Source organism: Euleptes europaea, chromosome 13 (assembly GCF_029931775.1).
Source record: "Euleptes europaea isolate rEulEur1 chromosome 13, rEulEur1.hap1, whole genome shotgun sequence".
Lineage (NCBI taxonomy): Eukaryota > Metazoa > Chordata > Lepidosauria > Squamata > Sphaerodactylidae > Euleptes > Euleptes europaea.
The window spans coordinates 40171948-40184828 of NC_079324.1; the positions used below are offsets into that span (position 1 = coordinate 40171948).

General features: G+C 46.4%; 1 protein-coding gene across 1 annotated transcript in view; it reads left to right on the forward strand.

Moving 5' to 3' along the window:
- The window catches only part of LOC130485875 (gamma-aminobutyric acid receptor subunit gamma-4), a 37971-nt gene extending 25902 nt beyond the window's left edge, over positions 1-12069 (forward strand). Inside the window, exons 6-9 of the mRNA XM_056859022.1 lie at positions 5465-5602; positions 8000-8152; positions 10824-11026; positions 11754-12069. Of these exons, the coding sequence (XP_056715000.1) occupies positions 5465-5602; positions 8000-8152; positions 10824-11026; positions 11754-12047 (788 nt within the window). The 3' untranslated portion in view covers positions 12048-12069. The remainder of the gene's footprint in view (positions 1-5464; positions 5603-7999; positions 8153-10823; positions 11027-11753) is intronic.
- Positions 12070-12881: the final 812 nt, after the last annotated feature.

Genomic DNA, 12881 nt, shown 5'->3' on the forward strand with positions numbered 1-12881 from the left:
TTAAACATGTATTTAAACTAGGATCTGCCACAGTCACACAGAAAGCAAAGAGTGTACATGAGGGGTCGGTTTGCTTTTAAAACGGGACCCTCTACACCCCATTTTCCATATGGTTGCAGCAGTCTTGGTTTAAGCACATTTGTCTCTTGACACGTTTAGTTTAGCCCTCAGTGGTGAAGAGTTGGGGTTGGTGTGGCTCAGGAGAGCCACGGAGGCTCTCTTGTTCTGAATACTGGAATGTTTTGCAGGTCAGGTTTATTTCCACAGCTTTGCAAAGAATCACCCACACTACAGATGGAAAGCTCCTAAGCAGGCTTTTAGATCAGAACCTTCAGGGTTCACTACCACTCAAGTGCTTCATCTTTGGAAGATGGCTGATAAGTCTCCTCCACTCCATCTCTGCCCACCACTTACAATTCCTCTTTTCCAGCTCCCTCTCTGCAGAAACCACGTGCACTCCCAGATAGCACAGAGGTGTCTTCAAGAGAGTGGCCCCCTCCTGCCCCCTCCCCTATTAACAACCTTAGTGGCAATCTAGAAGCCTTGGAGTTGGCTGGTAGCCAGAAAAGAGTGTCATTTCTGCCCATTATAATGAAACAGACTCTGCCCCCACCCCACCCCCCTTTGCTTGTTTGCTTTCTGACTGGCATGCAAGCTGCATGCTGCTGTTTACTGGACTCCACCAGCAAGTAGTTCTGGAGCTTGTCTTCTCAGCTTCTGTCTCTGCCATTGATTCTGGTCTTTGATCAGCACAATCACTTTCCTTTGCCTACTGCCCACGTGGCTCCCAAGAACCTCCCATCCCAAGCCCATCTCTGTAGCTTAGCTAATTAACAGTACACACTGTGCATGCTCGGCAATTAATTATAAACATAGCTGAGCGATGCTGTGAGGTCTCTCCTTTCCCCTGAGGAGCTATCATATAGGCATCAAGATCACTGCTTCAAAATAGTTTTGACGTTTTGTTTTACAAATAAAGTCAGGATGCCAGATGAAACCACACTGGCAGCTTGCGAGACTCCCATTCCTGCTTCAGGCAGGCATCTGCCTCTTCCTCCAGCCTCCTCCCTTCCCTGAAAACCCATGGAGAAGTGGGGGTAGGAGACTATAATGTGGACAGACCAAAACAGTAGCGCTCCCAGGAATCTACCTCTTAGCCTGTCTCATAGCCCTTGTGAATGGCCATGAGCTATCGTTTGCTTAGGACTTATATCTGATCGAGAGTCTGGCTTGAAGGCTGGTTTCTACTTGGATTTCATGCTTGCCATGCTCTTTCTGTCACTTGGGAATGGCTGTGGTCTTGAACAAGTGTCTTCTCTCACTATGCATTGAGCATCTTCCCTTGCGGGCTGATCTAGCAAAGCACTCTCGCAGATGACTTACAAAAGGGCAGGAAAACAGATTCATTTTAGTCATTAGCATAGTGTACTTTTATCACACTCTTCCCTCCGGTGAGGACCCAAAATGGCTTACAAAAAACACAATACAATTTAAACAGGGCACAGTATAAAAACAAAAAAGTACACAGAACGTCCTGCGCTGATTTCCATCAGGTTAATCCATTGAGGCCACGGCCATGGGCTGCAAGGAGGTTTGCCAACTCCAGGTTGGAAAATTCCTACAGATTTTAGGTGTACAGTCTGGGGAAAGTGGGGTTTGGATAGGAGAGGGACCTCAGTGGTGTATAATGCCACCCTCCAAAACAGCCATGTTCTTCAAGGGAACTGATCTCTGCGGTCTGGAGATCAGATGTAATTCCAGGAGACCTCCAGGCCCACCTGGAGGTTGGCAACCTAGATGCAAGTGCTAAGGCTTTTGCATCTAGTGAACCAGGTTGGTTTCCTCACTCCTACACATGAAGCCAGCTGGGTGGCCTTGGTCTAGTCACAGCTCTCTTACAGCTCTCTCAGCCCCACCTACCTCACTGGGTGTCTGTTTTTGGGGAGAGGAAGGGAAAGCGATTATAAGCCGATTATAAAAATTATGATTTTTCCTTAAGTGGTAGAGAAAGTCAGCATATAAAAACCAACTCTTCTTCATCCTCTTCATCCTCTCCCCCCCACCTGGTTCTAGGAGTCTGTGGTCGTTTATGCATGGGAGTTTTACCTGGGGCTTGAAGGTCGCTCAACCCACACTTTTCTGTTGCGAATCTATGCACCAGCAGACACCAACCTCAAATCAGGAAGCATTTGAGTCCCCACACCTTGAAACACTGCTTTGTGATTGGCTGTAGTGCTTTCTGTGAGAGAAACTCACCCCCCCCCAACTCCCCTGTTGCGCGCTTTGGCTTATGTATGGAGATTTCACCCAGGCTGATCTCAGGGGAGATAGAAGAATCAGGTTATTACAGGAACGGGAAGTCCCAGGATTTGCCGGAGCTGGGCGCAAGGTCATCTCTAATGAACGGAAAACTCATGCATAACTCCAAGGAACAACCGAGTCAGACTGGGGGCGAATGTGAGTGAAAGTGCCCATGCATAAATGACCACAGTCATGTGCTCCTGAACACAAGACCATTCTGCTCCCACTCTTAGGGTTCGATCCAGACTCAGTTTTCCATCAGCAGAACAAAACTTCCCTTCTCTCTCCCCCCCCCCACTGCAGCCTCCAGTGCTGACCTCCACAAAACTGATTTTTCTGGGGGACAGGGAGTCCTGAGGAGCAACATGAGGGAGGTTTGCAGCAGGGAGGGGAAATAAGTGGGAAATGCCAATTTAATCTGGATCTCTCTCTTAATTTGCTGAAGGCTTCCCATAACGTAAGACTAGAGGTATTTTAAAGCTTGTAAAGCATGGGGAGCATTTATGAGCATGCTAACAAGCAAAATATCAGACATACTTTAAACAATCAATCAGTATCTATTTAGGAAAACCTATACAGATGAAAAAGGAAGCACTGCCTGTTTTCAATTAAAATTTCTCCTCATCTAGCCCACATTTGGTTTAAACCCCAGAAGAGAAAAAGGCACAAAGTGGAGGCCAGTTGTTTTCCCTGCTGGAGCTTAAAGCAGTCCAGAGTGCATTTCAATCGTGAAGATGGCGGTGGGGTGGTAAATCCCCTTCCCCAGCACATGGCCCTGATCCAGATCCCCCTCCCCTTTGCTCCTTAGGATCAAATTATCCATCTGGTGTTTCACATAGCTCAGAGGCTGAGCAACACTTTGCCTGTGCACAGTCCCAGGTTCAATCTCTGCATGTCCAGTTAAACAATCAGAAAAAATGGGGGCTGGGAAACACTGGAGAGCCATTTCCGGTCAGACTAGGCAACCCTACTGAGCCAGACAGACCAAAAGACTTGGTAGAAAGCATTTGTAATCCTAAATAGATGGGGAAGGGTGTTGTTTTGTTCCAAACCACTGTTTTATGAAACAAAAAAAATTGATAAATGGCTCTGTAAATCATTCAGACAAATTTAACAGCTCGACAATATATTATGCATTTCACACATGGAAGATAACAACAACAATCGTCTCCCCTCCTCCCTCCCCTGGAGTCCTGCCGATAGATAGTTGAGCATCTACAGTTGGCAACATCCACCCATTTTGTTCTTGGGGCTTTTCCAAAAAGGCTGCGGGCTGGAGAGGATCCTAATGAGACATGAAAAGAAGCCCCAACATAGTGATGCACTCTTGGCTCCAGCTGCCTGTGGTCAAACAAAGGAAGGGATCTGAATCCAAGCTGAAATTCACAAGGGAGGGAATCCCTTGCAGTCAAATGAGTTCTCTCACATTAGGCTCTTGGGCCTGGATAACATTTCATCTTCTCCAGCTTCGTGGTAAACAACCATGCCTGCCTCCTCCTCCTCCTGAAAAGCAAGGGGGTGAAGTAAGATCAGTTAGGAACATGAGCCTTGCCCCCTCACCCTTGGAGGAGGAGGAGGAAGAAGAAGAGTTAGTTTTTAAATGCTGATTTTCTCTACCACTTAAGGAGGAATCAAAGCGGCTTACAGTCACCTTCCCTTCCCCTCCCCACAACAGACACCCTGTGAGGTGGGTGGGGCCAAGGGAGTGTGACTAGCCCAAGGTCACCCAGCTTGCTTCGTGTGTAGGAGTGGGGAAACAAATCCAGTTCACCAGATTAGCCTCTGCCGCTCTTGTGGAGGAGTGGGGAATCAAACCCGGTTCTCCAGATCAGACTCCACCACTCCAAACCACCACTCTTAACCACTACTCTCTAAACCATTTTCCACAGGGGAGTGGGGAATGGGGAGAAGAACATGGGCAGAATGGGAAATGCCATCTCTCAGTGGCAAGTGGGGATGGGATGGGGAGTTTGATCTCTGCTCCTTCGGTGTTTGATGCATCTTTGGCTGATGCTTCCCGTGAAGCAAGGCCCCTGGAGCAGGGACTGTAAACTCCAATGCTAGAGGTATTCTAATGACTGGCCTTGAGGCTTGCCTTTGGCTGAGCAGCCCCTGGATCCTTTCACGTGTCATCAGGATGGTTACACGTTAGTTGGGCTTCCCTTGCTTGTATGTGGCATAGTGGTTCTTCTGTGTAACAGCATATGGAGTGTTTCTCCCAGGCAAAAATTGACAAGCCTCTTGCATCCGACTGGCTCGTGATGAATCAGAATCATAAGAGTTGGAAGTAGGGTTGCCAGGTCCCTCATAAATGAATGCCTAAAGGTGCTGCCTAAAGGAAAGGAAAGTAGGTGCCAAGTAAGCCTCAGGGTCTCCTGGTGCCTCTTTGCCACCAGCGGGAGGTTTTTGGGGCGAAGCCTGAGGAGGGCGGGGTTTGGGGAGGGGAGGGGCTTCAATGCCATAGAGTTCAATTGCCAAAGCGGCCATTTTTCTCCAGGCGATCTGATCTCTGTCGGCTGGAGATCACTTGAATTAGCAGATTGCTAGAAGCCATCCTACAATCTGTATGCTACAAGCATTTCAGCAATGAGATAGGCGCCATCTCATGCTCTACTTTCCCGATGGACAAAGCCACGGCGAAATGGGTCTTACCGGTCTCCCATCTCGGGATAAATTAATTCCTATCATCTTATGCGGCTTATGTGAATGAACTATATATCTTGGCACAACGTACTTCAATCCTGAAGAAGTTCATTCATTTTGAAATCCACTCCGGATTTTCATGTTTGCTCTGGAGAGCTGCCTGCCTCCACACTACAGCCGCCTTGCTAATTGCATATGTTCTGTAAACGTTACAGAGAGTCGGGTTGAATTGCAAGTTATCATTATTATTACATAGATAAAAGGATTTTCTGTACATACACAGTGTGCTTTCAGTGCTTTACTTTGTTTGTTTAACTACCTGGCAGTTGGCAACCCTAGTTGGAAGGGACCACTAGGGTCATCTAGTCCAACCCCCTACACAATGCAGGAAATATACAACTACCTCCCCCACACACACACCCCAGTGACCCCTACAGAGTGACAAGAGGGTATAAAAGGTCATCCTTGCACAGTGAGGGGTCTGTGGTGTTAAGCGTTCCTTGTGTCTGCTCCCTTCTAGATGGCTATCCACGAGATGAAATAATCTACCGCTGGAGAAGGTATTCCATTGAAGTCTCTGACCAGCGCACCTGGAGGCTGTATCAGTTTGACTTCACAGGCCTGAGGAACACGTCTGAAGTTCTCAGGACAGGTGCTGGTAGGCATAATTCCAAAAGAGGCAGTGCTATCAGGCTCCAGTGAGGGCTTTTCCATGTGGTTGACGGAAGAATGATTAGGATATTGCCTCAGTGTGAGACCTGGACAATGGAGCAGGATGAAATGGAGCCCGTTGGTCCCACCTCTGGAGTATGTAGAGGCAGCCTTCCCTGCACCTGACTTCGAGCATGCTGAAACCATCGCCATTAGCCAGCCTCTCTTGAAGCAAAAAACAAAAGGATTCCTGCTTTTTCCTTCATAGTTGAGCTAGGAGACCAGTCATTCACCGGCTTAAGGCCTGAGTCTTTTTACAATTCTTTTAAATGTGTTGTTTTAAACATTTTATATATTACCCCCTCCACCTCACATGCCCAAGGCAGCTCACAATGATAGAAAATCAATATAACAAAATAATTAAAATACCACAAATACAACTCACCAGGTAAACTATTAGTTAACCATAAATGAATAATACCAGCAACACTAAAAGGAGTAAACAGAAATCAATTAAAGCCATACTAATGCCAAAAGCAAAACAGTGCAGGAGTAGAAAAAAATATTCACAACAATCAACTAAAAGACATCTGAAATAAAATTTTGGCCTGGTGTTGAAAAAACGATGATGCCAACCTCAGGGAAAGGGGGAGGGTATTCCATAACTGAGGAGCAACCACTGAAAAGCCCCTGTTCCTTGTGGCTACCTAAATCACTTCTGAAGATGGAGGGGCATGGAAGGGCCTGAGATGGATCATAGTGTCCAAGCAGCGAGTGAGAATCATAAAGCACTGACTTTATATGTTGTCTGTAGTCCAGATTTAGCAGTCTAGCTTCTTGAAGCTCTGAACTATCTTCAAGAACAGCTCTACAGAGAGTGCATTGCAGTAATCCATCCTGGAGGTGACAAGAGCATGGGTCACTGTGGCCAGGTCACTGGTGAACCACCAGAGCTACATTTTACCAATGAAATCTGAGCATCCAGCTACAGATGCCGATCTAACATAACCCCCAAACTGTGCACTTTCTCCTTCAAGGGGAGTGCAATTCAAACCAGATTAGGCTGTATCTCGATTGCACGATCAGCACCTGTACCAGACAACAGTACTATAATCTTATCTGGGTTGAGCTTCAGTTTATTGGCCCTCTTCCAACCTATTATCAAGCTCAGCCCATTATGCAGAACATCCCTCCTCACAGCTGAGTCAGCTGGAAAGGACAGATAGAGTCACTTGGCATCTGTGTACTGATGACACTGTAACTCTAGATGTCCTCTCCCAACTCTGTCATGTAGATGGTAAACAGCAGGGGTGAAAGAACAGAACCGAGAGGAACACCATGCCATGGTGCTGAGCAAAACTCCCCAAGTCCTGTCTCTGGAAGCCATAGAACCACTGTAGCATAGAGCCTCCAATATCCATCCCAGCCAAGGATAACATGAGGGTACTGAAAGCTTTAGAGAGGCCCAGCAGAATTAACAGGGATGTGGTCCCCATACCATATTCCTAGCACAGGTCATTCATCAGGGTGATCAGGGCCATCTAGACTAAGGATATGCTATGTTGCTAGGTTATATGATAGCAGTAGGGGTCAAGGACTAGCAAGAACACCCCACCCCCATTGCCAATTTTGGAAGGGAACCCCTGTATCTCTTCTTTCTCTAATGGGCAAGCCATTCCCTGAGTGCTATAGCAGTCTTGACTTTCCTGGAACAATTTGGGTCCATCAAATCTCTTAGAAGCTATTTCAGTGGTGAAAACATAATTTAAACTGAAATCAGGTATTGATTAACGTGTGCTCTTAATCTGCACTCATGATTAGCAGATTACAAATGTGTTTTTAAAGCACATTTTAACTAGAGATTTTCTCTGGGCAAGGCCTTGTTTTCAGCAGTTGGTATATCTCTTGATTCAGGGTATTCATGGAGAAGGGATGTGTTAATCATAAATACTTTACTTGTGCAGTATAGCTGAGCAAAAATCCCTCCCCCTCCCCCCAAAAAACCCCTCTGCGATTTCTTCTTTCAGAATCCTCAAGAATGCCACCTGGATCAAGATATTCTAATATTTGGTTAGGAGAAAGTCTGCTAATACACCGAAATCATTTTTCAGAGGCAAAGGGATTTAGGAGACAGGAAGAAAATGAAACATAAGCAGGTGCAGATCTGGCGATAGGGATGACAAGCATGGTTTGATGGTTCCTAAGCAATGCGGCAGAGGCACGGTCTTCCCTGTGGAGCTCTCCATTGTAATTGCTACCGTCTTCGCTTGGCATATTTAAATCACTGAGCCCACAACCTATGTAAAAGTCAGGGTGGACATCAAATTTAGGCAGAAGCTGTTGTGACTGAATTCATTATGTGGTCTTTCACGAGACGCCTGCCTTTCTGTCCTTTTTTTCCTAGGAGAATACATGGTCATGACAGTGTCCTTCGACCTGAGCAGACGAATGGGCTATTTTGCTATCCAGACATACATCCCCTGTATCCTGACTGTTGTTTTGTCCTGGGTCTCTTTCTGGATCAAGAGGGACTCCACGCCTGCCAGGACATCTCTGGGTGAGGAAGGCATTTGTCTACATTTATTTATTAATTTGGAAAATATCAATGTGCCTTCTCCGGGGAACCTGTCCAAGGCAGCTTACAAAACAAAACATAATAAAGCATAATGCATCATAAAAGTTATTAATTAAAACCCAGTATTTAAACACTCAGCCAGAGCATAAAAGAACATAAAACATAGAACAGTCTAAAATGAGTGTTAAATGTTTCTCAGGCTAAGAACAGACCATAAAATGATGTTAAAAAATCAACCTCCTAATTAAAATTCTGAGTAAAAATAAATGTTTTGACCTGGAAGAAAGTAATGTCGTTGCCAGGCAAGCCTCTAGTCAGTTCTCTTAGAGCTCTCTCAGCCTCATCTACTTCACAAGGTTTCTGTTGTGGGGAGAGGAAGGGAAGGAGATTGCAAGCTGGTTTGATTCTCCTTAAAAGGTAGAGAAAATCAGCATATAAAAACCAACTTCTTCTTCTTCTTCAAGGGGCAGGGCATTCCACAGGTGAGATGCTACTGCTGAAAAAGCCCTGTCTCAAGTCACTACCCACCTCACCAATGAAGGTAGGGGCACAGAGAACAGGGCTTGTAAGGACGATCTTAGCTGGTGGACTGGACTAGACAGTATGGGAGGAGGTAGTCCTTTAAGTACCCTGGTCCCATGCCTTAAAGATAAGAACAAGCACTTTGAATTGTGCCTGGAAACAGATGGGCAGCCAGTGCAGATCTTTCAACATCAGGGTGATAATTATCCCTGCCTCTAATGTCTGTCAGTATCCTGGCTGCTGTATTTTGGACCAATAGACATTTCTGGTCAGTTTTCAAAGGCAATCCCACATTGAGTCCATTACCATACTCTAATATGGATGTAATTACAACATGGACCATTGTGGCCAGATCACACATTTTGAGGAAGGGCCATAGCTAGCATACCAGCCAACGCTGATAAAAGGGACTACATGGCACAGAGGACAGCTGAGCCTCCAAGCATAAGCCAGAATCCAACAGCACCCCTTCAGGGGGAGTGCAAGACTCTCCAGGATAGGCTGAGTCTGCAGTCCTCAAGCAGATCCCCCATCAACCAATAGTAACTCAGTCTCATCTGGACTGAACTTCACTTTCTTGGCCATCATTCATCCCATTACATTCGCTAGGCACCTGTTCAGGAGACCCAAGTGACTCAACTGTGAAAGAGAAATAAAGCTCAGTGTCATCCACATATTGGTGGCACCTTACTCCACGCTGGGAGAGAGCTAACCCTCCCTCTTCACCCACTCAGGTCTCCATGAAGCATACCGGGTTGGCCTCCTCATCCAATATTAGATCCTGGATGGGGGAGGTTTTACTGAAAACCAACCTGGCATTCAGCAGCAGCACTTTAAGGCTTCATTGGTGACCAGCAAGATTGATAGGGTCCCCTTGACAGAAAGAAGGACTGGAATAAGGGGTGGGCCATGCATGTAAGGGATGGGACATGGATGATCTTCACATGGCTTATCTTACTTCCACAACCATACCTCCCACTGTCCACCAGTACCTCAACTGTGCACCTGTGCCTTCTCCCTCCAAAGTACAATTACTCAGTATGATTACATTCTCCATCAACCCTTATTATTGGAGATATGCACTTAATTAAATACCTGTACGAATTGCCCTTCAGTTGTTCTAATTGAATGTGGGGTTAGAAAGTGAATTGTGAAAGTAGGCTCCAAGGAAGTGAAGACCATCAGCAAGCCCCAAAGGCTTGCGTAAGGCAGAAGATGCCCCTGCACAGACTCTCCTCTCCAGTCTTATGCACAACCTCCTTAAAGCACACTTCCCACCCTGTGGTCTGTATGTCCTGGTACATTCCACAGTCCTTCTGTGAGTTCCATGAAGTGCATCTGGTCATCTGGGTCATTCTAGCCCACCACAAGAAGTCCTTTTGCTTCCAGAGCCAAGACCAAATCCCTAGCTCCCTTCTACATATTCAGGGACCAAAGCACATTAACCAGCAATCTCAGCATGCATCCTCTTCACCACAAACTGAATTCCAAGCCTTGTTGACATTTTAAGACACTAAAGGTTCAACTCACCTAATTCAGTGATTTATCACCACTGAATACAATGTCTGTAAGGCTGGGGGGAGGATCAGACTGGTAATTTTGTGAGCAAATCTGGGAGAATTTCCTCCAGATTCAGTCTGTTCTATTTCTATTCAGAGTACCCTACCTCTCTTAAAACACAGTCGGGACCCAATGATGCTAACAAGAATAAATACAATACTAAAGCAATCATCTATTAAAATCATTAAAACATCATTATTTACAGATAATTAAAGCAGATAGGCAAGAGCCTACCCCACACTCTTTTAAATAGGTCTGTTTTGCAGCCTCACAATAGTAGAGCACCAACAGAATCGGCCTGGGCCGGACCATAGCAGATCATTTTCTTGAAAGAGAGAGGAGTGCTAGGAGACCATGTTGTGAGGAGTGCAATTGCTGAACAAGTTCATATTGGGAGAGACAGTCCTTCAAGTACACCCCCGTCCCCATTTGTGCACACACACAATCCCCAAAGGGCCACATCTCAGGTAGGCAAAGTCTCAACATCCACCTGCATATTGAATTCAGAGAGATTCTTTCTTTGGAACTGCTAAACTGAATGTCAGCTAACATATGCAGTTCCTTCCCCCAGGTATCACCACTGTGCTCACCATGACCACGCTGAGTACCATCTCTCGCAAGCATCTACCCAGGGTCTCGTACATCACAGCCATGGACTTGTTTGTCTCTGTGTGCTTCATATTTGTCTTTGCTGCCCTCATTGAGTATGCCACACTCAACTACCTGGTGGGAAACAAGAAACCAGAAGAGCACAACAACAGGAAACCCAGACTGGTGAGTAAGGGTAGTTAGAAGTGGTTGGGGTTGCTGCCAAGCAAAGAAGAGACACTGGAGCCAACCACTGGATCCAAGCAAGGAAAGGAGATGGGACAAATGACGCAATGCCATGTGATGCCAAATTCAACACCATCCATATTGTGTGGCATGTGGGATTACAATGATGACCTTGGAAGGAAAAGAGTGCCAGTGGAGCCAGTATTTGGAACCAACATGGGGAATGTTTGTGACATGGGGTGGTGCTTATCAACAGGTGGGGATTTGCAAGGCTTTTATTCATTTCACACCTCCCAGATATTTCCAGAAGGTATTTGCCTCTGTGCATTCCATTGTCTCCCATGCAATCACCCCCATTGCAAAACAAGGCTTAATACCTGAATTTCTATAAATTCTCAGTTGTGTAATCCTACCTCCCAGTGCTGAGCCACAGAGAGGCTGCCTCTGGTTCTCCCCATTGCTGTTTTGCTATCCAGACATGGGCTCCTGCTGGATTGCATTTTGCGCCCTCAGTTGGGCTCACTGAATAGGCATTAGATTCATCTGGTTTCCAGTGAACAGTGTTAGTGGGACATGGAGGATGAGACCTTCCCCCCATAAGCTGTGCCAGCAGTCTGCCAAACAGGTGCTTGAGTGCCAGTTGATCAAATCTGGGTGGCTTGGAGGATGGAGGCTGAGCTCTCTGCTTTTTCACTGCTTCTCTTACGTCTCTTTTGTCATGCTCCAGCCAGCCAGTCATGCCCACATGGTGCCCTCCTATACCACCATCAACATCAACAGCATCTTGCACTGGCCTCCAGAGGTAGAAGATGACGAGAGCGAAGAGCTGGCCTCCCCTTGTGCGGAAGGGAAGGAATGTCAGAGGTTCTTTTGCTGCATTGAGGACTGTCAAACAGGGACCTGGCGGGAGGGCCGAATCCGCATCCACATTTCCCGCCTGGACTCCTATTCCCGGGTTTTCTTTCCCACTGCCTTTCTGCTCTTCAATATTGTGTACTGGGTTGCCTATCTCTATCTCTAGTTTCTTCAAATAAAGATTTTCATAAAAGAAGTGTCTTGTCCATCTCTTTTATCTCACTGCCCATTTTCAAACCCAGGGAGACTGAGGGTAGGGCCAGACTGAATTATTGGGCCCGGCACCTTGTGAACAGTAGCTACACTTGACTTATGAGACCATCTCTAGCCTTAACCCCCTTTAGCTTCTTATTTTTTTGCTGTTGTTGGAGAAGCTATTTGTGGTAAAGCATGCAGATCTCAGCAGTACGTTTAAAATTATTGTGCTGCAATATTCAGCTGGCTGTCCCCAGGTATCTTCCAAATCATTTCCCCATCCAGTACAATGGGATTCAAGCAAGTTTTCCAGACAAGAACTATTGCCTACTGACATTCCCTGCAGATCCAGTGAAGAAGAAGAGTTGGTTTTTATATGCCGACTCTCTACCACTTAAGGCAGACTCAAACCGGCTTACAATCACCTTCCCTTCCCCTCCCCACAACAGACACCCTGTGAGGTAGGTGAGGCTGAGAGAGTGTGACTGGCCCAAGGTTACCCAGCTGGCTTCGTGTGTAGGGGTGGGGAAACAAATCCAGTTCACCAGATTAGCCTCTGCCACCCATGTGGAGGAGTGGGGAATCAAACCCGGTTCTCCAGATCAGACTACTGCTCCAAACCACTGCTCTTAACCACTATACCACACTGGTTATTGGGTGTGTGAAGGTTTTTGGGTGTGCGTAAGGGACGTCTCTATGTTTCTCCCTTCACTGTAGGGGCTAATAAATGGGATACAACAGAAGTCCTTACCAGGGCTGGGAAATGTGAAGCTCAGAAGGAATCAGGGACGATCTCCTGGAGGGT